This window comes from Nipponia nippon, unplaced genomic scaffold (assembly GCF_047370975.1).
Source record: "Nipponia nippon isolate SJK-2023a ecotype South Korea unplaced genomic scaffold, ASM4737097v1 scaffold_2, whole genome shotgun sequence".
In the NCBI taxonomy this organism is placed as follows: Eukaryota; Metazoa; Chordata; class Aves; order Pelecaniformes; family Threskiornithidae; genus Nipponia; species Nipponia nippon.
The window spans coordinates 1,173,837-1,199,087 of NW_028262336.1; the positions used below are offsets into that span (position 1 = coordinate 1,173,837).

The 25,251-nt window shown below is 53.9% G+C and overlaps 2 protein-coding genes across 5 annotated transcripts; one reads left to right on the forward strand and one right to left on the reverse strand.

The window, feature by feature from the left end:
- Window positions 1-6,988: 6,988 nt before the first annotated feature.
- On the reverse strand, window positions 6,989-10,138 carry PTMS (parathymosin). 2 transcript variants are annotated; one of them, XM_087756246.1, is made up of 5 exons: window positions 9,997-10,138; window positions 9,275-9,346; window positions 8,441-8,522; window positions 8,217-8,281; window positions 7,714-7,904 (listed from the first exon to the last, which is right to left on the reverse strand). In XM_087756246.1, exons 1-5 carry the CDS (start codon window positions 10,042-10,044, stop codon window positions 7,854-7,856), a joined length of 318 nt encoding a protein of 105 aa, XP_087612372.1. In that variant the 5' UTR covers window positions 10,045-10,138; the 3' UTR covers window positions 7,714-7,853. The 2 variants fall into 2 exon arrangements, with proteins under 2 accessions (XP_087612371.1, XP_087612372.1); XM_087756245.1 differs by lacking the exons at window positions 9,275-9,346; window positions 9,997-10,138 and having other exon boundaries at window positions 6,989-7,904; window positions 8,441-8,512.
- On the forward strand, window positions 9,775-24,528 carry MLF2 (myeloid leukemia factor 2). Of its 3 annotated transcripts, XM_087756242.1 has the most exons (10): window positions 9,775-9,901; window positions 14,881-14,968; window positions 17,745-17,818; window positions 19,797-19,923; window positions 20,413-20,448; window positions 21,971-22,024; window positions 22,440-22,565; window positions 22,913-23,072; window positions 23,161-23,401; window positions 23,934-24,528. In XM_087756242.1, exons 3-9 carry the CDS (start codon window positions 17,769-17,771, stop codon window positions 23,337-23,339), a joined length of 732 nt encoding a protein of 243 aa, XP_087612368.1. In that variant the 5' UTR covers window positions 9,775-9,901; window positions 14,881-14,968; window positions 17,745-17,768; the 3' UTR covers window positions 23,340-23,401; window positions 23,934-24,528. The 3 variants fall into 3 exon arrangements, with proteins under 3 accessions (XP_087612368.1, XP_087612367.1, XP_087612369.1); XM_087756241.1 differs by lacking the exons at window positions 9,775-9,901; window positions 14,881-14,968 and adding an exon at window positions 17,440-17,595; XM_087756243.1 differs by lacking the exons at window positions 9,775-9,901; window positions 14,881-14,968 and adding an exon at window positions 17,476-17,591.
- Window positions 24,529-25,251: the final 723 nt, after the last annotated feature.

The window sequence follows — 25,251 nt, forward strand, 5'->3', positions numbered from 1 at the left end:
CAGGCAGCTGCCCTAGCACAACGGAGTGGATGAGAAACTGTGCCGAGGAGTGGAAAGTACAGAAAACTTTTAAAATCCCATTGCTGTCACACAGAATTACACTCTGGCTGGCTGGCTGGCTCATGTCTGTAAATGGCTCTGGGAAACGTGGACTATTCAAGCGGTGTCCTAAACCCAGCTGACAGTGTGGCACCGACAGATTTGAAGACACTTGGGGCAGTTGCTGTGGTTGCCTGGGGACTTGTGGACCTGCCAGCTAAACCCAGAAGTTTGTTTCCCCAAGAAACTTCTGCAACTGACAACCTTAAAACAGGTTCTCCAAAAAGTTGCAGTGATCTCAGGTACTGGCTCTGCTCTTGGGCATCCAATAGGTTCTTGGTAACTAACTGGAGTTGTAGGCAATGAGAAAAACAGGCCCCTAACTTCCTAAGGGGGACAGTCAAACTCTAAGGCTCTACCTAGGGGATCCAATAAGGGAGGGAATCCTACTGGGAAAGGGTCCAAAATCAGCTACAGCTGAGAAGACTGTAAGTGGCGTGAATGTGTTTGTGTCTTTCTAGTGGAGCGGCTTTGGGACCTGCACGGCTGGAGTCAACCCTGGCCACAGAAGAAGAGTTGCGAGTCCTGGGATGACTGGAGCCTTCCCATAAGTCCTTTGAGGCTCCTGAAGTTGTGCAAGAGGCTCACAGGAGCCGTTCAGTTCAGCCTTACCTTCCAGGTAACCTTCCTCTGACAGCATATGAGAAAAACAGACGGGAGGAGGGTCTGGTTACACTCTGCCCGATGCACTTGATAGTATGGTACAAGCCCAGAAAGGCTGTTTTTTGAGAAAAAACCCACGGTACAAAATATCCCTTTTCTGACCCAGAATCGTTCTTGTTCCAGGCAAAAAGCACAGAAAGAGCTGGGCCAGGAGAGATTTTTGGAGCAGATATTAGGAAAGTAATACAGTGTCCCATTTAATAGGAGTGGATTCAAGGGAGGAGGAGTCTTCTTCCAGGTCCCCTAGACCTGCCTTGGACTCTCGAGGCAAAGGACTGTTTCTCCTGGAAGTCAGAGAGCAACCTGTGTGTGTTCAAATCACCCTGTGGACACCCAACCAAGGCAAATCTGATGCCGATTGACCACACAGGTACTTCTCGTTTCTCCAGGTTTGAGTTAGGGCTCTCATAACACCAGCGGTGTGATCCGAGCCATTCCTGGTTCTTCCACTCTGAGACAGCTCACAGCATGCTCTGTGCCGGGCATTTTTGGGTACAGAGAAACTCGGATGATGACTGCGGACATCTCAAGTTTGGTGCCACCAGGGGGCCCTTGAGGCAGGAAAGCTGTAGACCTGTGCTTAAAGGACTCCAGAGATTCCTCTCCCAGTAATAAATCCGTTTGAGAGGATCAAGAAAAGCCATATAAGGTGCACCCTCCAAGCTGAAAGAGGTATCAGTTTGAGCTACATTTGGTTGCGCTGCCTGTTCTCCCAGAGCGGTGCTATTTTTCAGCACAAGCAGAGGTCTTGAAAGGAGAGATTGGGGCTTAGCCTTTGTGTCCCAAGTTACGCAGAAGGACTGGCTCGGGCTGGAGGTCCCCTTGGAGTCTTCAGCGATGAGAGCACGTCCAGCGCTGAGGTGTTCTACTGTATAGCAATTGGGAGACCACAGGTGTCACCGCCACATCCCAATTCCATGACAGCAGTCTTCCGTCTTGTCTGCAGCCTGGGATCCCATCAGCTATCTCTCTGTAGGCTTTTCACCCTTGGAAGTAAAAGCAAAAGCAGCGCCGGGGAATACCGGGAACAGCTATAGGAATCCTGCCACAGATAGGAGACCGTAAGTCAGGATTTGATCTGGAAACCCTTTAAAACATAGAGAAACCGAGGTGGAACAGGATCCTCTCCCAAGGAGAAACTACAGTCAACACGGCACACTGTTAGCAGTGCTCTACAAGCATGATTACTTCTACAGCTATGAAAAGGGATTCACAGGCCCTGGAGCAGTCTGTATTTTCTTTAGTTACGAGCAAAACCTCATGACTCATTTGTAGTACAAGGTTGGCTTTCCCAAACTTCTCTGCTGAATCTTCTGTGAAATGTATCTTGTGGAGAACTGGCAAATTCCCAGCTCAAAGCTGGGTCCGTATCTACCATGCTGCTCCCCTGGAAGCTCAGGAGGCTTGTTGGGGCCATATACGACAGCCTCAGCTGTTTTCAAGACTGGATCCGACATAGGAGAAAATTTAGAAGTAGCATTTAAGAAACTGTCCTTCACATAAGAAAACAGCAACTAGCTGTAAGTTTTCAGGTGGGATTTCTGGTGTGCTTATGGACGAGCCTAACCGAGCACTGCCTGAGTTTGTGCTGTGGAGTGCTGCCAGCAAAGACCTTTTGGTGAAGTCATTTGGATGTGCAACAACAGAAAAGCTGCTGAAGGACGCTGCGGGTAAGGGTCTTTTTGAAAATTGTCATTACAAATTATGCAGCCTAATAAATGCGTCCCAAAATGATGGATCAATTGCTGTAAGACCTGGGAAAGTCTAAGACATGACTCTACCTGAGCTGCCAGAGAGGTATTGGCAGGCATGCGTAATCACAGAGCTCTGGACGCTGCCTATTTTTCCTACATCTTACAGCCTTTACTGGTTTTAGGATCTTCCATCTTGGATGCATGAAGCCCCAGTAAACATTTTGGACTTAGGGACGAGATTCTTCATTGCAGGACGTGTGGCCAAACACCCTGCTGACATTATGACACCGCTTCATGGATTAAGCGACTAAATTGAGAATAAAGCATCTTGAACCCCACTAGGACGTCGGAAACGTTCAGCTGGACTTTTTGAGACAAAGTGTTCAAGATACACGGTAGAGAATGGGAGCAATCAATGTCATTATAAAAAACGCTGGAGATCTGTCGAACGCGTGGCTCCTACAGCCCCCCAATGACAAGTAGCATCAGCTAGATATCACCCACGGCATGTACGTGGGTCGCGTGCTCTTCTGTCCTCTTTAATGGGTGATTTGCGGCAAGTCACCTGGTCATCTGCCATAGCCTGCCTGCACAGGTACACCTGACAAGGTGAAGCTTGTCTGCTCTGATATCCCAGTTCCCTGAGGCTCAGCTAAGGAGCTACTGCTGTGCACGGATGCTTCCAGCTGGGACTCAGGCTTCCCGAACAGCCTGAGATGGGAAAGCATCCTCTTCTGTCTCTGATAGAAAAAGCCTCCCACGAGAACGAAGCTGTACCTGATGGCACCACGCGTGGTCCATACGCCATCTTGGGTGGCTGAGACCCTTGGATACTAGCACCTTAGGTCTCTCCTCACCCCTGCGACTCTCCGTGTTGCTAAAAACGTAAGAGCTCACCAGGAAACAAACGTCAAACTCATCCGCTGACACGCAGCGCTCCAGTCCTGTCCATCTGCAACATGTCCCCAGTCTGAGCCCACACATGTAAACACAGACTTCTTCCCTGAGAAAACACACAGACTGGCTCAGCCATCAGCGTGTCTGTCTTTGACTCCGCTCTTGAAATAAGGGAGAGAGGTGGGAGGGAAAAGTACACGGACTCCTTAAGGATCTGGGAAGGCAAGTTGTTTCGGTTTCCCATATGGCGCAGGGGAAGCGGCTGAGCCATGCATCTCCTAATGGCAGGGCCTAAAGAAGCCCCTGATCCCAGAGGAAGGGGGGGGGGGGGGGGGGGAGGAGAAGTAATTAATCTTCACTATTTTTTTTAAAGCTAGTACAACAGGGTGATTATGGACTTTCCTGAAACAAGAAGGGTTTTCCTCCCAGACCAGCAGCGCCTGGAGGGCTCACTTTTTCCAGGTCTGAAGGAGGGTTCACGTTTCTGCCCGTGCGATGGTTTTGATTGTGCCGGTCTTGTTTCATTTATTGGCTTAAAACTGGTGTGAAAGACCAAAGAGGCTGGGAGGAGGGGATCATTTGCCTAAGGGGGAAATGAGGAGGTGACAGCTATAAGATGCAAAGAGCATTCGTTTCTGGGCTCAATACTTCAAAATATCTTCAGACTCGCCTCAAACTTTCCATGGCAGGCCTCTCTTTCTTCATATATCGCAGAAAGATGTAGGCGGGAAGGGACCTCTGGAGATCTCTAGCCCAAGCCCCTTGGTCACAGCAGAGCTGACTCCAAAGCTAGGTCAGGTTGCTCTGCTTAACCAGAAGCATTAACTGGTTTTATTCACCCAACACAGAGATCGGCTGCCTCCTCTCATGCTTGCCGCCCACAGCTCACCGCTGCAGCCAGAGCTGTCTTCTTCAGGAGGCTGCGCCTGCACCGTTACCCAACAAGGGGCAGCTCACATCCTACCAGCGCTGTCCCGGCAGGCTCGGCATCCCCCGCCACAGCCACAGCCTTCAAGCTCACCGCCCTGCTGGGTCCAGGACCCAGCCATCAGGTGGTCCCGCCCGGGGAGCAAGGGGTCACTCGCTCGTCCGAGCTAGGACAGGGACCCAGCTAAGACCTGGCGGGCAGCTCTACCTGCTCTTTGCATTGGTGTCTGCGTTTGCTTTTCTATACCACACAAAAGGGCCGTCGGAAGCAGAAATTGTCAGTCTAGGGAGAAGCGTAGCAGAGCCTGCAAGAACATGACTGTGCCACCTCCACAACTCTTTCAAAGCAAGCAGCCCCAGAGGAGAAGGAGAAAGAAGGAAACCTCTGGTGCCATTGGGTTGGCAGGACCAGAGCTGCCAGGAGCAGGTGCCGTCGGAAGCAAGGAAGGGAGACTTGAGGGAGCTGAGGATGCGGTTAACAGGTGGTCACGGGAATGAAATGACGTGAGTGGAGAATTAGCACAGAGCCGAGAAAGGTGAGTAAGGCCCCTGAATGGCATCTGAGGAATCACTTCTGAGGTGAAGATGGGCTTTGTTCTTACCTCGATGACACCAGCACGGCACCGTTGATCTTCCTGGGGAAGAAGAATTAGAATGAATGATAAAAAGCATCTTCAAGTTCGGATGCAAATCAAGCACACATGCAGGCTTGAGATGAAGTGCCGTCCAGAACCCTGTATCCTCACCTTTTTCTGTGCAACTATGCAACTTCTTGCTGTGATGGCCTTGTCAGCTAAAATACCGCCGGATACAGCATGGATCGTTGCAGATCTAAGGAAAGGGAAGAAACTGTGCGATTTCCCATTATGTTATCTGTAGCCCTCACCTCAAGTCAGTGATGATGTCCCGCAGGTCACCAAGATGAAAAAATAGCAAAGCAGACATTCTTCTAAGTGTTTCTGTGTCTGTAGCTGTATCTTCTATCCATAGACGATGACAAAGGTGTTCAATAAAACAGAGTAAGATGGAAGAGCTAGTAGAACCTGTGGAGCCAAGGGGTCCGTAGGGACATGGGGAACCTGGCCGGCAGCCCTTTGTCACTCCCCTCTGTCCTTCAGTGTTTCCTTCAGAAGAAATGAGGGATGGCTGCTCCCATCACTAGTGCTGGCCTAACAATCGGATGCTGCCTCGCTTCCTTCCGGGTGACCGGCTGGATAGAGGCAGAGGTACCGGTGTTACATCCACACAGAAAGCAGAGATGGAGTTCTCTCTCTCCGCAGCTTCGCAAGCACATTCTGCACTACTCGTAGTCAGGCACTGCTGCAGTGGTGGGGAAGAAGCGTGACAACTGTAATAGGCCTCTGCGGAGATTGTATCGTCCGCTCATAATTTATCTTCGGTACCAAACAGTAAAATGTGACTGGTCAGCGGAAAGTTTGGAGGAGTCCTGAGGACTTGCTCCAGTGGCAAAGTATCTTGAACGGAGACTAGAATCCATCACTTTTTTTTTTTTTTTTTTTAAATGGAGCAATAGTAGGAATACAAAATTGCAAAAGCGCACCTGCAGGTTGAAGCAGCACACTGACAACAGTGCCCAAGGCGGGCGGGAGCAGGGAGGGGTGTTGCAAGGCAATCCCAGGCAGCAGCTACCTGCTTTTGAAATGCCGTTCACCAGGGGACAGCACCCTGACTGGCTGCGGCCCCAGCTGCCGAGGGAGCTCTGCGGGGCGGGACGGGGCCGCGGCGAACACGGCTGCGGCAGAGAGAGGGCACGGCTGCAAGCACCCCGCTGCGAAGGCCCCTGAAGGCAGAGCCCAGCACACGGCTGCAGCTGGAGACGGGGATGTCCCAGGACCAGAGGGGTTTGCTTGAACCAGGCCCATCCCTGCTGGAGGAGAAGGGCCCAAACGCCCTCCCCGACCCCGAGCTGGGAAGGAGGGAAGGGGCCGGGGCAGGAGCACCAGGGCTGCGGTGGCCCCTGGGCCGAGATGGGTCCAGATCCCCCCAGGCAGGCGCACGCGGGTGGGAAAGGGCCGCTGGCACCACGCCTGCGTCCCTCCGCGCCCCGCAGCCAAACACGGACACTTGGGAGAAAACGACGGCTGACGCTTTGCCCCTCCGGAGACGAGCAACCGTTTGCGCTTCCAGTATGGGATCTGCTGCCGCAGTTGGACAAGCACAGCGCCACCGACGCTCAGACAGAAGTCGGTATTATTTACAGCTCGCCGGCTCGTCGCACGCTTGCCAAAGCACGAGGTTTAAAAAGGAAGAAACGCTAACAGCAACTTTAAAGGTCTGCAAAGATAAAAAGAGAAATGTTTGCCAGATCTCTCTGGTGGGACAAAGAACTGAAGCTCTTTTCTCTTCAAAGACTTCCCTGAGGCTGCGTGGGTCGCGCCCGGAGCAGCGCAGGGTTAGAGCGGCGCTTGGCCGCGTCCGGCAGCCTTGCGTTCCCTTTCCGCAGTTTCCAGAGCTTCCCGACAGCCCTGCAGCGTTATCTCGTGTTTGTCCCCGCAGTGCGAGAGGGCGGGAGCAGGACCCGCGCGTGCTGGTCTCTCCGAATAATTAACGCAGGTCTCCTGACGAACTTCAGGCTCCACCTGCTGCGGGTCAAGCCACCACGTCCTTCCGCAAGCCAACTTCCATCGATCTGATCGGAACACAACCCAAGACGTACAGACACAAGCGTCGACGCGAGCCATTTGAGCTATTTTTAAACGCTTTTATTTACAGTGCTAGTTGAAAACAATATATATATTTATATCATCCTCGTGATGTCTGTGCCATAGAAAATGCCGTGGCTGTATTGCCTTTAATTTACAAAAAACGGTCACAAGAAAACCTGAAGGGAAGAAATGGAAATCAAAGTTTGGTCCCCAATTGTTTCGCTCTTGATTTGTTTTTAAAAAAGCCTCCAAATTAAAAAAAATACGCAGTTCAGGTGAAATTCATATATAAAAACAACCCTTATCTTCTGAAAAATTCACAAGGGCCAGCTTGCTGTCATGTAAACTTGGAGGGGGAAAAAAAAAAGCTTAAAATAAATTCTGTCTCCGCGTGTGGTTTAATAGAACCATTATTTGCTTGTAATATTCTTTGTCTCTCAGGGTTCAACAGGGAAGTAGAGGAGAAGAGGCCTAGGACTGGAAAATGCACCATTTTCTGTGCCCACAGCCTCCTGGGCTCGGGGCAGGTATCTGACAGCAGGTCTGGGGAGCAGAAGCTGTCAAGAAAAAAAAGGAGGGCAAGCGAAAACGGAAAGAGAGGCGCTCGCCATGTGAAGAGCCTGGCAGGGCTACGTACCAGGCCCCGGGAAACAAGGAGATTCTTGAGGGAAGAGGCTCATTTGTAAAGGGGGCACAGCTGAAAGGATGCAGGGGACTGGAATAATTTCAGCTGGGGAACGTCACAGATCTTCGGGTGAGAAGGAAACTGCTGTCTTCCCTGTTTGAGAGCATTTCTAATCTTTCCTCATCTGAGATTGTGTGAAGCCAGAGGCTAACGGACAGTGCAAGCACAGGCTGGAATGGAGGAGGAGAGATGGACGGAATAGAGGAGATGGGAGGGGAGGACTCAAGCTGAAGACCCGTTTTCTGTCTTCTGTCTCTTTGGATCCACTTCATCCTACGTGGGACACAGAGAGGAAGAAAAGAGGTCGCCATCGAACAGTCACCACGCCAAGGCACGTCATTTCTCCACAGAATTCCTACCACCGCTCTTTCCTCCCTATGGAAACCTCTGTTTGGCCCACCCTAAATCCACTCCTCCTTAAAGGATCTTTGAGTGCCCAACACAACCGTTCTGTTGACGGTCACAGTTAAGGCGTGGACAGCTCCAATTTGGGATGCTCGGCGACGGCATCCGTGCGGATCTGGTCAGCACATAGCAGGTAACCTCGCTCCTTCTCACTGCCATTACTCTCACACCATCACTCACCTCTTCCTCCTCTGCAGATCGTTTTTCTGCATGACCATCCTGCTCCTGCCCGTTCTCATCTCCTTCTAAACACCAACAAGAGAGGAAATCACAGGTTAAGTGAAGTAGCATTTAAGGGAATGTAATCTCACAGTCAGAGGGCTCAGAGGAGGAATTTCCCTCCATGACCTTCTACTCCCCCACAGCCTGATTCCTCCCACTCTCCCTACACCAATTATTCCTACCTTCATCCTCATCACCACCTTCTTCTTCATCCACATCATCAGGATTCTCTTCCTCATCCTCTTCTGCTCCATTCTCCTCATCCTGAGTGAAACAAATTGGTCAGAGCAGAAACTGGCATCAGGATGACATTCCCACGTGCTCTTTGCTGCAAGTGCAAGAACAATCTCCACAGCTCCCGCCACTTCAGACTCCATCGAGTGACCTCCGCACCGTTACTGACACCGCCGTTCCCACCATCCCAGCCGGAACCCTCCTCCCAACCAGCCTTCCTTCCAAAACCAATCCTTCCAGTCCCTCCCCACCCACATGAACCTCCTTGACTTCCACATGCTTACATCTCCCCAGGCTGCCGCCATCCCCACAATCAGAATGTCTCTCTGGTTACGGGCTAACAACTTAGCCTATGCTCATAGCACATCTGCTTCCAGATCCCGCCTGACCTTCATCAATCTGTTCCCACCCCCCCACCCCCCCGCCTTCTTCAACATATATTCCTTACGCACCTCAGGGTACTTCAGTAGGCGCAGGACCGCGTCTCCTGTGCCACCTTCTCTTAACTCCGACTCCCCCTTGTCTCCATTCCTTTCCTTGACCTTTCTTTTCCCCTTCTCGCTGGGCCATGCTGACTATGCAAAGTCTTTCAAGGCTCATTCTCCACAATTACCCTCTAGCTCGCTCTTCATTTGCCCCTCTCCCTTACGAGCTCCCCTGGCCTGTCCTTCTCCTTCATCTCCCATGCTCCCTTCATATTCATTAACCGGAGCGAGCCAGGCTAACCACCCTTTATAAAACCCTCCCCGACGCCTTTAAATCTATCCCTAGAAGGGCCTCACCTCTACTATCTCCTTCTTCTTTTCTTTGTGGACTGTTTTCTCCTCAAGTTTTTCCTTCTTTTCTTTCATTTCCTACACGCGAGATGAGAAGAAAAACAAGCCATGCCGGTGGTCAGCGGCAAGAAAATAAAAAGACTGGGACGCTTAAACAAAGAGGGTTTAAAGATGTGGAATAACGGTGAGGAGAGAGAACGTATCAGGCGTTAAATCTGCCCTCCCCGACAAAAAAAATAAAGCAGAGAAAACGCGTCAGAGCTACTTTTAGACAACGCACATGTGGAAACCAGAAGTACGGAAGAATTTAATTTATTAAAAAAAAAAAAAAAAAGCTTGTCCGTACGACCGAGGCGTTTCCGGCCCCGCCGCCACCCCGCGCTTTGTGTCCACACAACTCGCCGTTCATCCCGGCGGCCCCGCCGCCGTTAAAACCGTTCCCCTTTAACGGCTTTTGCCGCCTCCCGCCCTGACAGGAGACACGCCGGCGCCATGCCCCCCCCCTCCCCCGCCCCCTCTCGAGCCGAGCGGAACCGAGCGGAGCCGAACCGAGCCGAGCGGAGCCGAACGCGCGCTCGCGCGCCCCCCGTCGCTCGGGTACCTCAGACGCCGCTGTCCCGGCTCCGGGGTGAGGTGAGCGGGGCCGGTGCCCTTCACCCCCCCCGCCCGGCCCCGGTTGGGAACGGAGCCGGTCCCGGGGTAGGGGAGGCGGGGGGAAAAAATCTCACCTTCGCGCTCAGCTCCGCCGGCGCCTCCTCGACGCGTTTTTCCGACATCCCGGTCCCCGGGTGGCGAAGCCGGTGGGAAGCCGTCCGAGGGAAGCCCACGGGGGGGGGGGGGGGGGGGGGGGGGGAAGAGCAAAGTCTCAGCGATCCGGAGGCGGAGGGCTCCTGCCCCGGGGGCCAAAGTACCAGGGTCTCCCGCGGTAACGGGGGGGGGGAAATACGGCGGGGAAGGGGATTTATACAGCGGCCGGTGACGAGGGAAGGAGGGACCTGGGGAGGGAGGGGAGAGGGACGGGAGGCGGAGGAGGGAGGGAGGGACGGAGCTCGCCGCGGGGAGCGCGGCCGCCAGAACAATGTGCGCTGGGCGCTCCGCAAGGGCCGGCGACCGCCCGGCAGCGACCGCCCGGCAGCCCCCACCCAGGCACCGCCTCCCCCGCCCGCTCCGCCCGGCCCGTCGAGGCCAGGCGGGGGCGCGAAGGACGGGAAGCCCCGCTCCGCTCTTCTCCGCGGGCTGTGGCGGCGGCGGCGGGGGAGAACCGAGCCCCTCCGGCCCTGCCGCCCCTCCCGGAGGAACCCGGGGCGGACGGGGAGCGGGGCCGTATGGGAGGGCAGCGCGGGCGACGGCCCGGTTCACGCGGCCTCCTGCCTGGAATTTTCCACTCCAGCTGCCCGCCCTCCCCGCAGTCCTTCCCTCCCCCTGGAAGCGCTCCCGATGGTGGGGCTGCTCCTCCCGCCACCCCTCCGCCCCGCGGGAACCCGCGCTGCTTTTCCCGCGCTTTGCCCAGCCCCAGGGCGGGGCATGGGGAGGGGGGAGGGCGCTGTTAGCGAGCGCATCCCCGTTCCCCATATAAGGCGGGACCGGTGGGTGGGCGTCTGATTGGGCCATTCAAATGAGCCGTCTGCCTGGCAACAGGCTTCCTATTGGCTGCTGGGGGGGGCGCTCTGGTGGGTGGGGGGGTGCAGTGAGGAGGGAGGGGCCGCTGGCACGTGGGGCGGTGGGGAAGGCGCGCGAGGGACCGGTTGCCAGCGGCACCGGTCGCCAGCGCCGCGTCCCTTCCCGGGGCTCGGCTTCCACCCGGGGCTCGGCCTCCCTTCCTGGGGACGGGGTGCGGTGGGGCGGCTTGGTGAGGAGAGGGGCCTGTTCCCGAGCGCCGGGGCAGCCCCATGTGCGCAGCCGGCGGCCTGAGCGGGGCTCCCCGCGGGGCCGCACCCCGGTGTCCCCCTCGGGCCGACGGCAGTGCTAGGACCGGTGCCCCTCCCCAGCGCCTTTCCGGTGCTTCGCTGAGGCTCCTGGCTAGGGGCAAGCCCGGCCTCCCGCTCCGGCGGCGAGGCGGGGCGAAGGGAGGGCCGGCCGGGCAGCAGACGGCGTGCAACACCGACCCCTGCCGCCCGCCGCAGCGCCCTGCCCGCCGCCCTTGCGAACCGGGGCTTTCCCGCCTCCTGCCCCAGCCCGGGCCCGGCCCCCGCCGGCCGCGGAGGCGTTTGGCGGTGCCTGCGGGCGGGGGCGGCCCGCTGAGAGGGCTCGGCACCCAGCGCTGAGTCTCCTTTTAAGCAAAAGGCCTTTTTGCAGAATGGCAGGTCGCGCCTTGCAGCTGCAGGGCTTCGTTGCTAACTACACAGATGTTCCTACAGCCGCGCTTCAGGCCGTTGTTTATCAGCTTGAGCAGACCCAGATGACTAAACGCCCTTTACCTTTCCCAGATTTATATTGTCCCACTCTTAGTCACAGGCACACGCAAAAAATCTGCATGCATTTGCAAGCCTCCGTACAAAACGAAGCACGCACGGGAGTACATACGGACGTACACGTGTACGCAGCCATTCTCACAGGTACAAGGCAAGGTTATTAATCCATCCGGCTGGAAAATTTATTTAGGTACACGAGCCTTTCATGTCCTTCTGATAGAAACTCAGTGAGCCTCCGTGGAACGTCTGGATTTAGACCTGGTGCTCTGAGTTGAATTGAACGTGTTTCAGTTTAAGCATTTAATAGAGAAAGCGATCGGTGCTTGTGGAACAGGGAGGGTAATAAGTACATCTCTCCTGAAGGAAAGTATGAAGGAGATTGGGTAAATGAAAAGCTGCGTGGCAGGGAGGTAGGAGGTCCCCACCTTGTCATCTCATCTCCTCCGCAGCTACAGCTGCTGCTCTCGGATGATCTGACTAATCTATGTTCTTCCTAGCTAGGAACAGTGCATAGTGCCTGCCCCAAAGAAATTGTCGTGTAACCCAGACACACGGCTCTAGACTAGTACCGAAATAACAAAGCAGGAAAATACATGCATTAGGGTTTTTTTCCGCCTTCTGTTTCGTAAGCCCCTCTGGCCAGCTTCTCAGGCGTAGCTGCTATCGGCATTCAAGCCCTGGTTTGGTTCAAGTACCCCTCTCGTCTGCAAGAAGAAAATGTTAATTCCTGGAGCTACGCCCAAAAATAGGAGCCAAAACAATCTATAAAGTGGCCAGATGTTGTTCCTCTCTGCTTCTGCTTGTCAGGAGACGCGTGGCTCGTGGCTCTAATGTTCTCTCCACCAATCCAGGTTTTTCATCCTTTCCTTCACAGGCTCAGCTACTGAAAATGCAAAACTACCCCAACACGCGTCCCTTGGCAGAGACGTTTTCACCTTAATGCACAAACAGGCCTTGACACGACATCCTAGAGGGGAGAAAGCGAGGATTATATTCGGTGATGTCGCTGTGCCCGAAGCGCGGTGTTGACAGAGACGGCACACCCACAGATGCAAACAAACCCTTCTTTGTGCAAGGGAAGCCCGTTTCCAACAACCTGTAGGATGGGGCCGCTCGGTCAGCTCCACAGGCTGCTGTGCCACCTGTGACCTCTCCCTTTGCCCCAGCACCGGCAGCGTGCAGCCTCACATTTTCCCTTCCACGCTCCCCACCGCGTCGTCTTTGCAATTTTGACCTCATCCATTGCTTCTCAGCTTTTGCCTCCTACCTGTGTTCTTGGCAGCATTCTTCCCGTGGCCCTCCCCTTGGCTTCCCTCTGCGACATCCTTTATCCCGCGTACAAAATTCATCTCGTGCCTCCCCCCCCCTTCATTTTCCACAGGTCCCATTTTGCCCTGCAGGCCTGCATCGAGTATGTTTTTCCCCTTAAAGCCTATGTGAAACTCTTCTTTGTGCCTTGTGGCATGCCTTCTTCTCTATCCCAACTCTTCCTGCTCTTCAGATCCCGATGGTGGGATTCCCTTGACTTCAGCCCCGAGGGCATCCTTCAACCCTCTCACCTACCTCTTCCCCATGTCTTCTGCTCCTCTCTGCCGCTCTGCGTTTCGTCTGCCGGCTCCATGCGCAGCTTTTCTCCGCTCCCCTCTCCCATCTGCGCTTTCCCCTTTGTTGCAAACGCGAGTGTGCTCATTGTGCGGTCTGCAGATGCGAGTCCCTTTTCGGTACGTTCTGTCATCTTTGCCTCAAGTTGCTTTGCCAACTCAGCAGAATATATTCCATCCTTTTCGCAGTCTTATGTCCTTAGATGAAATGAGGGAGGTGCAGAAGTTGCATGATCTGTCATCATTTGGGAGCCCAGACAATATGCATGTCTCTCTGCAGCCCAGAGAACAATATGAATGTCATTTTCTCTGTACGAGAAATTACAATTTTTGTGCTGTACGCTGTTTGTGCTTTGTGTTTATGCAGGCGCGCGCCTGTCTTTAGGTGCAGTCCATCCCTATTTGTCTACAGCGGTGATATTTTCTCTCTGTTACACGAATTTACTTTTGTGAGCGTAGAAAGCACGGCGCTTTTCTGCTGGGGCACGCGTTAAGCTTGCATGTGTGCGTCTTGATACGCGAGCACGTGCTTGCGTGTGTGCCTGGGCTTTCACACGCGGTCTGTGTTTTTCTGCTTCTAGCCGATGCAGGGTGCGTGCACCTAGAAGCAAATATCGATGTGTTTTGTTGCAATACCTTGCTGGTGTTGTCACTGTATTCGGGGCGGGGACTTTGTAGTTTATGTTGAAGGCTGAACTAACTCGGAGCTGTTTTCTGAGCAAAACACCATACTGGGTATTTCGAGACTTTTATTTTGTGAGCTAACTCATCAGCGGTTCCTAAACTCTTCCAAACTGGTTGCTGAACAACAAACGAGCAGAAGGTTGTCTATTTGTATTAACTTTTCTTAGATTTACATGAATTCACAGACAGAAACTACCTGTCCTTTTACTTACAGTGAAGCTAGCGAGGTCTCAATGTGCAGAGGGAATGCGTTTGAATGCATTTATGTACTTAATCCACACTGTTCATCTTTCTGTCCCGTGTCCATGACAAACCCAGGCAGATAATCGGGTTTGTTCTCCTTTTGTGACGCTGTATCCTGCAGTCAAGAGGAAATACCCCAAGAATTCAACCACCAGCCAACTTTGCATTGGGAAATGGCTTCCTGAGAGGCAACACATTTAAATAAGCACTGCGGAGGGCTGGGAAGCAGGGTAGGGAAGGCGATGAGAGGAAGCCAGAGGAGTAGAAGAGAGCGACGAGGGGTGCTGCAGCCCGTCAGAAGATTGGAAAGGGGAGGGAGGTTTTGAATTGTGATTTTCGTGAACCTCTCTTTGCTAACGCAGCACAGATGGAGGTCGCGGTTCTCGCTCACAGTGTGACAGACACATTCTTAACACGAGCAAAATATTCTGAAAGTAATCGCTGCCGCGCAAGGCAAGCTGCAGGCACCACAAGCCGGCTCCGGCATCCCAAGCACGAACTGTCACGTTTGAGGATCAGATCGGAGCTGTCCTTCACTCAGGGTGCCCTTCATCTGAGATCAGAGTTTGTTGTTGGGCGAGGATTACGTAAGAGGCACAGATGAAGGGAACCAATGAGGAAATGGCTGTGGGTAGCTCTGACTTGTGATAACGAGGTTTTCTTTGTCTTACAGGCGTCCACAAGAGCCCTGGAACATTTGGAGGCATTAAGAAGCTGTTTCTGTCTTCCCGGCCGGAATGATCGGTCCCTGACAGCAGCAGGTAACGAGGCATGATTTTTCACCGTACTCTTTATTTACCTTCACCACATGACACCGGGTTTGCTTTTAAAATGCTTCCACCGTGGCCGCCCCGGGTTTGGCTGGCCGTGCCGCTGAGGGCGATGGGGATGCCGGGGGGAGGTGGCCCGGCAGCAGCCGGCGGTAGGCGGGAGAAGGTGGAGTTGAGAGCAGCGACGCCATTCACCCCTCTTCCATTTTGCCCTTCGCTCACCTCCTCCTGGGTCCCCGCTGAGCTCCTTCTTCCTCCCCTTCCCCCATCCTCCACCGCCTCCAGCACAACCTGGGCAGCTTAAAAAAAAGAAAGGAAGGAAACTGGAGAGATGTAGTTAACGGCTTTTACGTGGTAAACAGAAGCGGCCTAAATAGAGGCTGTGGCAGGAGCGAGATGCTTTTCCTTCACACCCTCACGTGCTTCGTTATTCTAACCTGGCAAATGGCCGCCCCTTTGGTGCACGTTAGACGCGACGTGGTGAGTGCTCTACAGAAACCTCTCCTACAAACAGCGCAGGGATACAGCTTCTGCGTTCCTCAGAACTGCGGGCTTGTCCATGTTCCAGAAAAACCGGTGCCGTTTCCAATTCCTCCTTCCAGGGTTTCACCCAGCGTTAGCCAGCAGCCCGCTTCTTTGCAAGCTCGAGTCCCTCAAGAGCTGCTGAAGTGCTCGTATCCCTGGTACTGCGGGCGTTGGTAACATCAAGCGTAAGGACTGCCCCTAAGGCTACAGAAATCCCCAGTAAGACTCACAGCTTCAGCCCCCAGTCTCGTAAACTCAGCCCTTTGGGTCGCAGGCCGCTTGCAGAAGAGCAGCACGAGGGACAGAAAAAGGATCCGCAAAGTAGTATTTTGTTCCAGACTCCATTCTGTTCCTTCCCCGTCTCTGCGTTTGGAAGGCAGCGACGCCTGACTTGGTATTTGGAAAAAACTGAGGAAGTCCCACCATCTGTAGGACGTTCCAGGAGCGGGAGGATCACTGGTATCTGGGGGACAGCGAGTGATTTTCTCCCAGATCGGGGGGAAAAAGAGAAACAACAAAAAAAAAGATGCTTACGTTCTTGCTCAAGGAGCTCTTTACCTGCCTTTGAATCCTGCCGCTCGAGGTCAGCTCCGCGTACTCTCATCAAACCCCAGGGGAGCCGCAGAGCAAAAGGGAAACACACCAAGCAGGAGAGGCTTTCCAGACTGGCGGTCGCCAAAGGATGATTCGGGGTTGCAAAAGAAGAGGCGGAGAGGCTGAGGCAGCGTTGGCAGAGGCTCTGTATGAACTTCGGTGCCCGCAGATCAGCTCTGAGCTGGCGACGGGAGAGTGTTTCGGCAGTTCCAAGCATTGCCAAGTCCCCTATGTGTTCCACCACGGAAAGCGCGCTACCGGCTCGTTTTACTCTGTCAGACTCCAAAATCCAAGGACGTGGCTCCTGCCACAACCCAGGCGTTGGATTTCTCAACCGCCTCTTGCAACCTGCTGTTTCCAGTCTTCTGGCACGGGTTTAGCCTGGCTCCTGCACGCCGCGGGCGGGATGCAACGCTCGGCTAAAACATGGCTAAGGAAGCCTGCGCCGGACTCGAGCGGGAACGAGTCAGTCCGCTCTTCCTTCTAACCCAGCAGAGCCGGCGGTGGCTGAAGGCAACCGGCATTCCCCGGGGACTGAGGCTGTCGCCCCGCTGATTTCTGCGGCGGAGGTTCCCCGCCACCGCTGCGGGAGCACGCACCGGCTACCCGTGCTCCCCATCTGGTTCCCGGTGGCGGTGGGAGCCCGCAGCCGGCTCACGGAGCCCCCTCCCTGTTTCCGCCAGGCAGAGCACTGGCGCGCGTACGCCGTCCGCGCTCTCGGCGCAGGCCGGCCGCCGGATCTGTCGGTGCCCCCTGTGCTGCGCGGAAAGCCTGGGCTGGGTGCCGTCCCCGCAGTGGCCCCAAGGCCACTGCGGGCTCTGGCAGTGACCGAACGGGTCGCTGGCCACTGGGGTTGTCATTCCGGTGAGTTGCCCGGTGTCCACCGGCCGGTGAGCGCGGCGGAGGCGCCCGTGACCGCGCTCCCTCGCGTTCTGATCCTTCGAGCGCTCGCCGCGCCCATCGACCGCCGCTCCTCGCGCCGAGGCGGGAGTGCTGCCCGCCCGCCATCGCCTCTGCACAATGGCCCCTTGTCTCGCCGCCAGCTGCGGCTGGCTCCCCGCCGCGCCAGGCGGTGCCGCGCACCGGGGCCGGTTGGCGTTACCCGCGCCGAGGCCTCCCAGCCGGTAAGGCAGCCTGCCGAAGCCGCGCCGTTCGGGCTGCGAGCCCTGGGGCCCGGGGCGGCCTTCCCCGGCCGGCCCTGCAGAGCCCTCGGGCCCGGGGCTCCGGGCGGCCCCCGGGGGCCTCCCCGCCGTCCTCCGTTCCGCCGCCAGGGGGCGGCGACGGCGGCGCGAGGCGAGGGGCGTGTCCCCCCGTTAGCCCCACCCCCTCCCCCGCCGCTCCCCGGTAAGCGGCGGGGCGGGGCGGACGCGCATGCGCGGGGCGGCGGGGGCGAGCGCGGTCCCGGGCCGCGATGGGAGCGGAGGCGTGAGCGGGCCCAGGGCGCCCCGGCTGCCGCGGGAGGGGAAGGGCCGCGCCCGCCGCTCGGCACCCACCGGCAGGCAGGGGCAGGGGCGCGGCGGCGGGGACCGCGACCGGCAGCGCCGCGGCGGTTGCGGGGGGGGGAGAGTCGCGGCCTAGGGCGCGGCGGAGGCAGCCGGGTCCACCGCTCGGCCCCGGTTGTGCTCACCCCCTCCTCTCCTCTCCGCAGAGGCCGCCCCCGCCCGAGGGCAGCATGTTCCGGTTGCTGAGGGATGGCGAGCCGGAGGACCCCATGTTTGCCATGTGAGTCGAGCTGGGCATCCTCGGGGTGGGGGGACACACGGCAGCACCGACCACCCCCGGGGGACCGGCGGGGGCTCAGGTGTGCCCTACCGAAGAGGCGGGCAGAGGGGCCCGCGGGGCTGCGGGAAATACCGCAGCGCAGTGGGCATCGGGGGGGGGAAACACAGCCCTTCTCTCGAGGGGCAGCACAGGGAACAGCCTGGTTTGCGTTGGTCTGGTTTCTGTAATATTGGAGCCTGGTCCTGGAGGAAAGCGTAATTAATTAAAGTAGGCCAAAAGGCACCGCAGCTGTGTGAGGAGGAGAGGGCTGGAGTAGCTCATCTTTTTCTTTGCGTAAGGATTTTTTTTAATTTTTTTCCTTATGCAACATAGGATTTGAGTTCAGGTAGATAAAATCTACCGTTCCGTCCAGCGTTTGTTGCTGTTCTGCAGAGGAAGTCATTAACGGAGCTGGAGGAGACTGCTAAAGCAGTTGTGAAGTTGTAAGGAACTAAGTAAAGAGAAGACAACAAGTAGTTTAGAAATACGAGCCTTGAAATCTCACAAAGGTCCCGAGAACTCTTCCTGGGATTCCTTTTACTGAAGGTTTTTGTTTCTGTCCACAGGCCAGAAATTGGATGCTATTGATAAATTTTGGCAGGGAAACGAAGTTGGCAGTCCTCGCCAAAGCGGATAAGGAATAGACTGTGATACAGTAAGAATTTGATTATGTTAAGCATGGCACTACTAGGAATTTGGTGGAATTAATTTACGTAGAAGAATAGGGCCTGGTTTTTGCTTATAAAATTGGTAATAAGGAAGAATTTCATCAATCAGCTGTAAACAAATTGGCAGGAGAGGAGGCCTCGCTGTCCCAGTTAGTCACAGAGCGACTGTGTGCTCTCAGTGATGTGGCAGGTATGAGTCTAGCTTTTATTAGGGGAAGCATTTCCAGCAGAGACAGAAAAGTATTGGTTCGTAGTAGGCGCTTTTGTGTTCTCCGGAATATTATACACTGTTGAGGTTATTCACGCTCAGGAGGGATAAGCGCAGACTATGAGATGTGCAGGGAAGTGCTATGATATTTCCCAGACTTTTTTTACTGTGGCTACTGTATTCTGTGACCGTTTGTCCTTCTCCTTTTTCTCTCCTTGCTCCTCCGGGACGTGTGAGTGCGTACGGCCCTCAAAGTGGAGGCTGCAAAAGAAAGAAAGGAAGGAAAACCAGTTCGGGACCCCAGTTATTGTTCCCTCTCCCTCTCAAATCTGCAAAAGCTGTATGCAGTCTCAACCTCTCGATGGGTGTACGCATAACGTTGTAGGAAGATAGCAGACGCGGGTTACTTGGGGCGGAGGGATGTCGCGCGATGTCAGGCCACGCAGTCTGTTCCGGAGGTTTGTCTTGCGTTTGTGCGCACGTCTGCAGAGGGGTGAGAGGACGATATTTAGGATCGCCTGCTCTCTGGTCCCATTACGCGTAGTCCTCTCTTTGCAGCCAGGAGGGTTTTCGGGCACCTCCCAGCAAAATTAAGCACTGCTCTTCTAGAAGGGTTGATTGTGTTGCGGAGCTGTTAACGCAAAGGGTTTTGATGGCACAAGAGGAAATGAGTAGGAAACGATGGTGGTACCTGGACTGCAGGTCTGAGAAGCGGCTTTCATCTGTTAGAGCAGTGAGGTTCTGGAATGGCCTTGGCCATACTTGGCCCTAAAGCATTAGTGGGAGCAGAACACCAAACTACTTCTCAACAGCCGTCAGTTAATGCCTGAGAGGGATTCTGTGGTGTAATACCTTCTCTTACAAGGAATAAGATGGGACCCAGAGGTCCCTTCCAGCCCCAGGGATCACCGTAAGCAACACGGAGTTCTTGGGATTCTGGATTTTCAGCTTGGAAAGGAACGTAGAGTTCCATAAGTGCAACTCCCAAGTCTTGGGTGGATTATGCGGGGCTTTGTCTTCTGTCGTCCCTTCCTCACCGTTGTTCTCTCAACCTTTCCGAAAGGGACCCTTTTGCCATCCACCGGCAGCACATGAACCGCATGCTTTCTGGAAGTTTCGGGTTCGGCCCGCTCCTTGGCATCACTGATGGGACCACACCTGGGGCTCGCCAGGCTGGCCGTAGGATGCAGGTAAAAGTACGATGCAGGTAAAAGTACGATGCTGAGTACGAGATAGGAATTCTTAAACTTAAAACCCGTTATCTTCTGTCTTCCACCGTTAGTGGGTTGGGCACGCCCCTTGCCTTCGCGCGGCTGGTGGGCGCAGAATTAATCTCTAAAGCCGTGGTGGTGTTGTCCTTTTCTTTACTCCACGTGCATTAATATGTTGAACCCAGCTGTCTTCTAGGTTGAATGGGAGGAAGGGAAGACATACGTGTTATTTCCCAAGGACATAAATCAATATAACTGGGAGAAATTCAGGAGCATCACCTTCTGTCTGGTTGTTAGGGGTGATAAGGTTTGAACCGCCATGAGTCAGTGGGGCGCTTTCTTCATCTGTTTGTTGGGCCTGAGCGTTCCCAGTTCTGTTTCTGAAAAGGATGAGGGTGTTCTGAGGAGGATCTAGTGTTTGGTCGTTGCAAGGTCATACTCTGTTCTGTTTTTCTGTTGTCCTGGCAGGCAGGAGCTGTTTCACCCTTTGGGATGCTTGGCATGGTAAGTTCTCTGTTTTTCTGGGTCAAATTAGAGGCTTTCCGAGTAGCGGCCCCATACTGAGATTCATTGGTGCTGTGTGCAACCGGTGCTAAAATGTAGCCATCTGTGAGCAAGGCCCTCTATCCTAAGGGATAGTGAGGGTTGGGAAGGTGCGAAGAGACCGGAATGAGCTCTGGATTTATAGTAAACGGAATACGGAAGAGGGTATTGAACTGAACCTGGAGACAGCTGGTTTCTCTTGGCCCTCTCTCATTGAGTTGTTATATGACTGCGGGCCTTTCCCTTGTTTCCCTGCTAAAGTTTTAATCTAGTCCGTGAGCTGTTTTAGAGCAGAGATTCTGACTCTGTTTATATGGGGAGGTTGTACTTGCACCTTGACCAGAGAAGAGCCCTAAAGCTGTTACAGCACCATATTTCATAGGAATTGGGACAGTTAATATCCAGCAAGAGCAGCTAGTCTCTTAATAACCTCATATGTCTGAAAAGAAGCTGCGGATCTGTTTGGAGGTAATGGAGGAACTGTGACAACGCAAGGAAAAGACTTAGCCGTCGGTAGGCAGAGGTGATTATTGAACCTCCTTTGCCAACGGTGGCGGATGGAAAAGCCAACAGAATGCTTCAGGTGAACAGGACTGGAATGAGAATGACTGCGTGTATGCGAGAACGCTGTGCTTGGAGCGTGCTGATCTCCATCACCTACTAAAATAATAGAGTGGAAATAGGTTATTCCAGATCCAGCAGCTTCGGCTGCTTTGCTCTGCAGGGTTGCCTCAGTGAGGCAAAGAGACTAAGCATCCTGGAGTTGTCGTAGCTCAGAGAAGGATTGCTAAGAACACAAACAGATAGACTTCAAAGGTTAATAACATGGCGTGTGCGTGCTGCTCTGCTGGAAACGAGAACAAGAGGCTACTTGAGGAAACAAAAAAATCAGCAAGCTTAAACTGACATAGTAATTTTGTTTACGTATTGCACAATTAACCTGTGAGACCTGCTGGCCCAGTGTATTACTGCAGCCTTTAGCTTTACAAGATTAAAAAGTCAGGTGTTCGTAGGGAAAATAAGAAAACTTGTTATTATGTTAGAAAGAATACAATCAGTGGAAACTTCCTTGTGGTTTAAATTAAGACTTGACAGGGATGAGGTGAAAACATCATCGAGGATGACTGTCTTCTAGTTAAGATCCCCGTGAGTGCCTACTTGAGACGACTTCTCTTAGCTTTGCCGAGTGCCTGGACTCGCAAACCCCAGCTCATCGGGAGTCAGACCCAAACTAAAAGAACAACCTTTGCCGTGTGCAGAGATCTGGAGAGCCAGAACACTTGGGCAATGCAACCTGAGAGAATGGAGAGAACGGCAACCCCAAATCCTGTTTTTTTTCCCCTGCACTACTAAAAGAAAGGGAAAAGAACAAGTTTTTTTTCTTCTTAGGCAGCAGTTGTTTGTTTCTTGCAGATAGTTTGTTGTTCTCTCCTCCTCTCTTTCCAAACTGACTATTCTTGTGTTCTCTTTTCCTCTTTATCAGGCAGGTGGCTTTATAGATATGTTTGGGATGATGAACGACATGATTGGAAACATGGTAAGAACCCTCCCTAAGCCAGTCTGTATCGAGGGGAGTACTGAGGGTGCTCCTGCCCTCCTCTCTAAGGTCTCCTGTCGGATTGTGCTGCTTTAGTGCTGGCTCTGCTCGAGCTGCCAAGGTGGCAGAGGCTTTCGGCTTTGCTCGCTGACCGATGTGGAGTGATAGAGAGGTTGTTCCTGACGCTGAGGGCAGGGAGGAGAGGTGGGGGAGGAAGGAAGCGTGGGGGTAGACTTGTTTAGCAAGAAACAAGAATTAAGTTAACAGGAAGACGTATTTTCCAGAAAGATGGACCCGTGGGGATTATATTCTTCCTATTGTAATTTCTTCCTACTTTGTTGTACAGGGAGAATTAACTGCCATCTCCTCTTCCCTCCCATGCCTTCTTTATACCATTCCCCGTTTCTTCTTGCAGGAGCATATGACGAGTGGTGCTAACTGCCAGACGTTTACCTCCTCAACTGTCATCTCCTATTCCAACCTGGGTGATGGGCCCAAAGTCTATCAGGAGACCTCAGAGATGCGTTCAGCACCTGGCGGGGTAAGGAGGAGGCTGCAGTGTGTCTTTACAGCACGAGGCTGCTGGTTTTGCTGTGGGTGGACAGACTTTGCTTGGTGGCTCGGTGCTGGCCACCCACAGCACTTTGCAGTCAGTCGCAGTTCGAGGAACGTGTTGTGACTCACTGAACCGTGCCGAGGGCCACTGGGAGGGGATGGGAAGTGCTGGCAGGGGGGAATCCATTTTTCCCTCATCATTATGTTGCGTCTGAAATCCTGGGAGTGGTGGCAGCGCAATGTGACTGAAATACTGCAGGCAAGAATCGGAGTGCTTTATGGGGCTGGGGGAATGAATTAAAATGTCGATCCCACATGGGAATCTGCCCTCAGATCCGTGAGACTAGACGGACCGTGAGGGACTCGGACAGTGGCTTGGAACAAATGTCGATTGGACACCACATCAGGGAGCGGGCCCACATCATGCAGCGGTCCCGGAACCATCGCACGGGTGACCAGGAGGAGAGGCAGGACTACATCAACATGGATGAAAGTGAGTACTGTCCTTGTCCTCCTCCTGGCAAACCCAGGTGCCGCTTCCCCACCTCCTCCCCGTCTGAGCTTGCTCTGTCCTTACCTAGGTGATGCAGCCGCATTTGATGATGAGTGGAGGCGAGAGACGTCCCGCTTCCGACCGCAGCGGGGGCTGGATTACCGACGTCACGAGGGCGGCAGCGGCCGTCGGGCTGAAGGGACTCGTCTTGCGATCCAGGGCCCTGAGGATTCCCCCTCCAGACAGTCCCGTCGCTATGACTGGTGAACCCAGAGCAGACCTTGTGGGGGGTGCAGCGTGGCCACCCCCAGATCTACCTACACGCTCTTGTAAGTCTTAACAAAGTTTTTTTTCCTCCTCTTCCACTGCACGGTTGCCTCTTAGCCAGATGATTATTTTTTTTTCCCCGTTGCCCCAGTCTTTATTCTTTTGAAGTGTTGGTTGGAATTCGGTTTTCCCCCTTAATCTAGAGAGCAGGGGGAGGTGGGAGTTTTGAGGAAACGCTGTTCTGAACGGGAAGGTGGAAGCTGTTGAAGTTGGCTTTGTCATCAAAGTGTGGTGTCAGCCTTAACTGATGGTACGAAACGAGGGAGGATCACAATCTGTAAGAGTGTTTGTACTGTCATTGTATGGAACTGAGAGACCATGTGCTGTCAATCCAGTTGGGAATATCGGGAAGCGCTGGTGTCTGCTCTGCTGCATTTTCAATAGGGTTCACTGGGATATGATCTAGCGCTTGAAAAGGGACTTTTTTCCTTTTTTGAAGTCCAGACATGAGGTTTAAACACGTCTCTGTCTGTCTTCTGTGCTGCTTTTCGGTCACCACTTACTCTTTATGTTCTCCGTTTCCCTTCCTCCCAGGTACAGACAGTGAAACTCTGAAGCCCCTTCAAAGCACCACTTGGACCCTCCTCAAATTTAGTATTAACCTCCCTCCCACTTAAGAATCGAAACAAAGCAACTAATCTTCTGCATTGCTCTTTCTTTGCCCCATTCGGGTGCTGCAGTGGGGCGTGGGGAATCTCACTGATGTGCAAGGAACGCATTAAATGCCCATTCCCTTTCTGCTCTCCCTTGGTTCTGTTCTTCCCGCCAGTAGTGGTGGGCGTGAGGAGCTGCCACCTTGCCTCTTCCATCCTTTCCGCTCTTTCTGTGCTGGGTTGGGCTGGTTCTGAAGTTTGTGTTTAGTCCCCTGTGAAAGAAAATATGAGGGAATTCTGCTAGAACCCCGTGTCGGTCCCCTCACGGGGACAGAGGCTTCGGTTCCCCTCCTGCTCCTTGGTGCAGCTGTGGAGAAGCAGAAAGATGTGTGCGTTAGAGAAGGGAGGAGCAGAACAAAAAGCTGGATCAGCCTGTGGGCCCCCCCCAAACCCCTCTTCGATCAGCTCCCCCACTTTTTTAATTTGTGGAACTTGTAACTAGATGTTTACTGAATAAAGAAACAAACTGTAAAGAAGTGTTGGATCCATCTTTACCTTCAGCTGACCTGATTGCGCCTGCTGTGGAATTAAGTAACCTCTTTTGTATAATTGCTGAGGAGAAACTTGGCGTTGAATGCCAAGGCTTTATTACAGAAAATAGCCTTACAGCCTTCCCATGTAGTTATAAACTGAGATAATGCTCAACATGGAAATTGTGAAAGAAGACCCAAGAACCCACCATTTGCAAAAATACCTTTTAATTACTGTAGTTTTGCTGTGCGCTCAAGGGAGAGTGGTTGGTCTTTCTTGCTGCTGCCTGGTCATCTGCGCAGCCCTGAGGTGGGCCTCTGGGGTTGCTGCATGGCCAGGGAATATTTCCATTATTTTCTCATTATTTCTCTGTAACTGAGGCTGATGTTGTTAGGAATGACCTCTTCTTAACTTCTTCAGTATTAGGTGAAACTTGAGAGGCATTAGGAATACAAGACTAGGGAAGATTTTGTATCAGGAATGGTGTGGCCAGCAGGACCAGGGAGGTGATGGTGCCCCTGTGCTGGGCACTGGTGAGGCCGCCCCTCGAGTACTGTGCTCAGCGCTGGGCCCCTCACCCCAAGAAGGCCATGGAGGGGCTGGAGCGTGGCCAGAGCAGGGCAGCGAGGCTGGGGCAGGGGCTGGAGCACAAGGCTGGGGAGGAGCGGCTGGGGGAGCTGGGGGGGCTCAGCCTGGAGAAGAGGAGGCTGAGGGGAGCCCTCATCGCT

Excerpts from the sequence above, each read along its gene's own strand:
- PTMS (XM_087756245.1), bottom strand. The coding sequence starts at position 8,512 with ATGGAGCAGAAGAGGATGAGGAAGAGAATCCTGATGATGTGGATGAAG. Across the intron at positions 8,282-8,440 it reads AGGTGGTGATGAGGATGAAG|AAGGAGATGAGAACGGGCAG; the intron begins GTAGGAATAATT and ends GTTGGTGTTTAG. Across the intron at positions 7,905-8,216 it reads GATCTGCAGAGGAGGAAGAG|GATGAAGTGGATCCAAAGAG; the intron begins GTGAGTGATGGT and ends TGTCCCACGTAG.
- MLF2 (XM_087756242.1), top strand. The coding sequence starts at position 17,769 with ATGTTCCGGTTGCTGAGGGATGGCGAGCCGGAGGACCCCATGTTTGCC. Across the intron at positions 19,924-20,412 it reads AGGCTGGCCGTAGGATGCAG|GCAGGAGCTGTTTCACCCTT; the intron begins GTAAAAGTACGA and ends TTGTCCTGGCAG. Across the intron at positions 22,566-22,912 it reads TGCGTTCAGCACCTGGCGGG|ATCCGTGAGACTAGACGGAC; the intron begins GTAAGGAGGAGG and ends ATCTGCCCTCAG.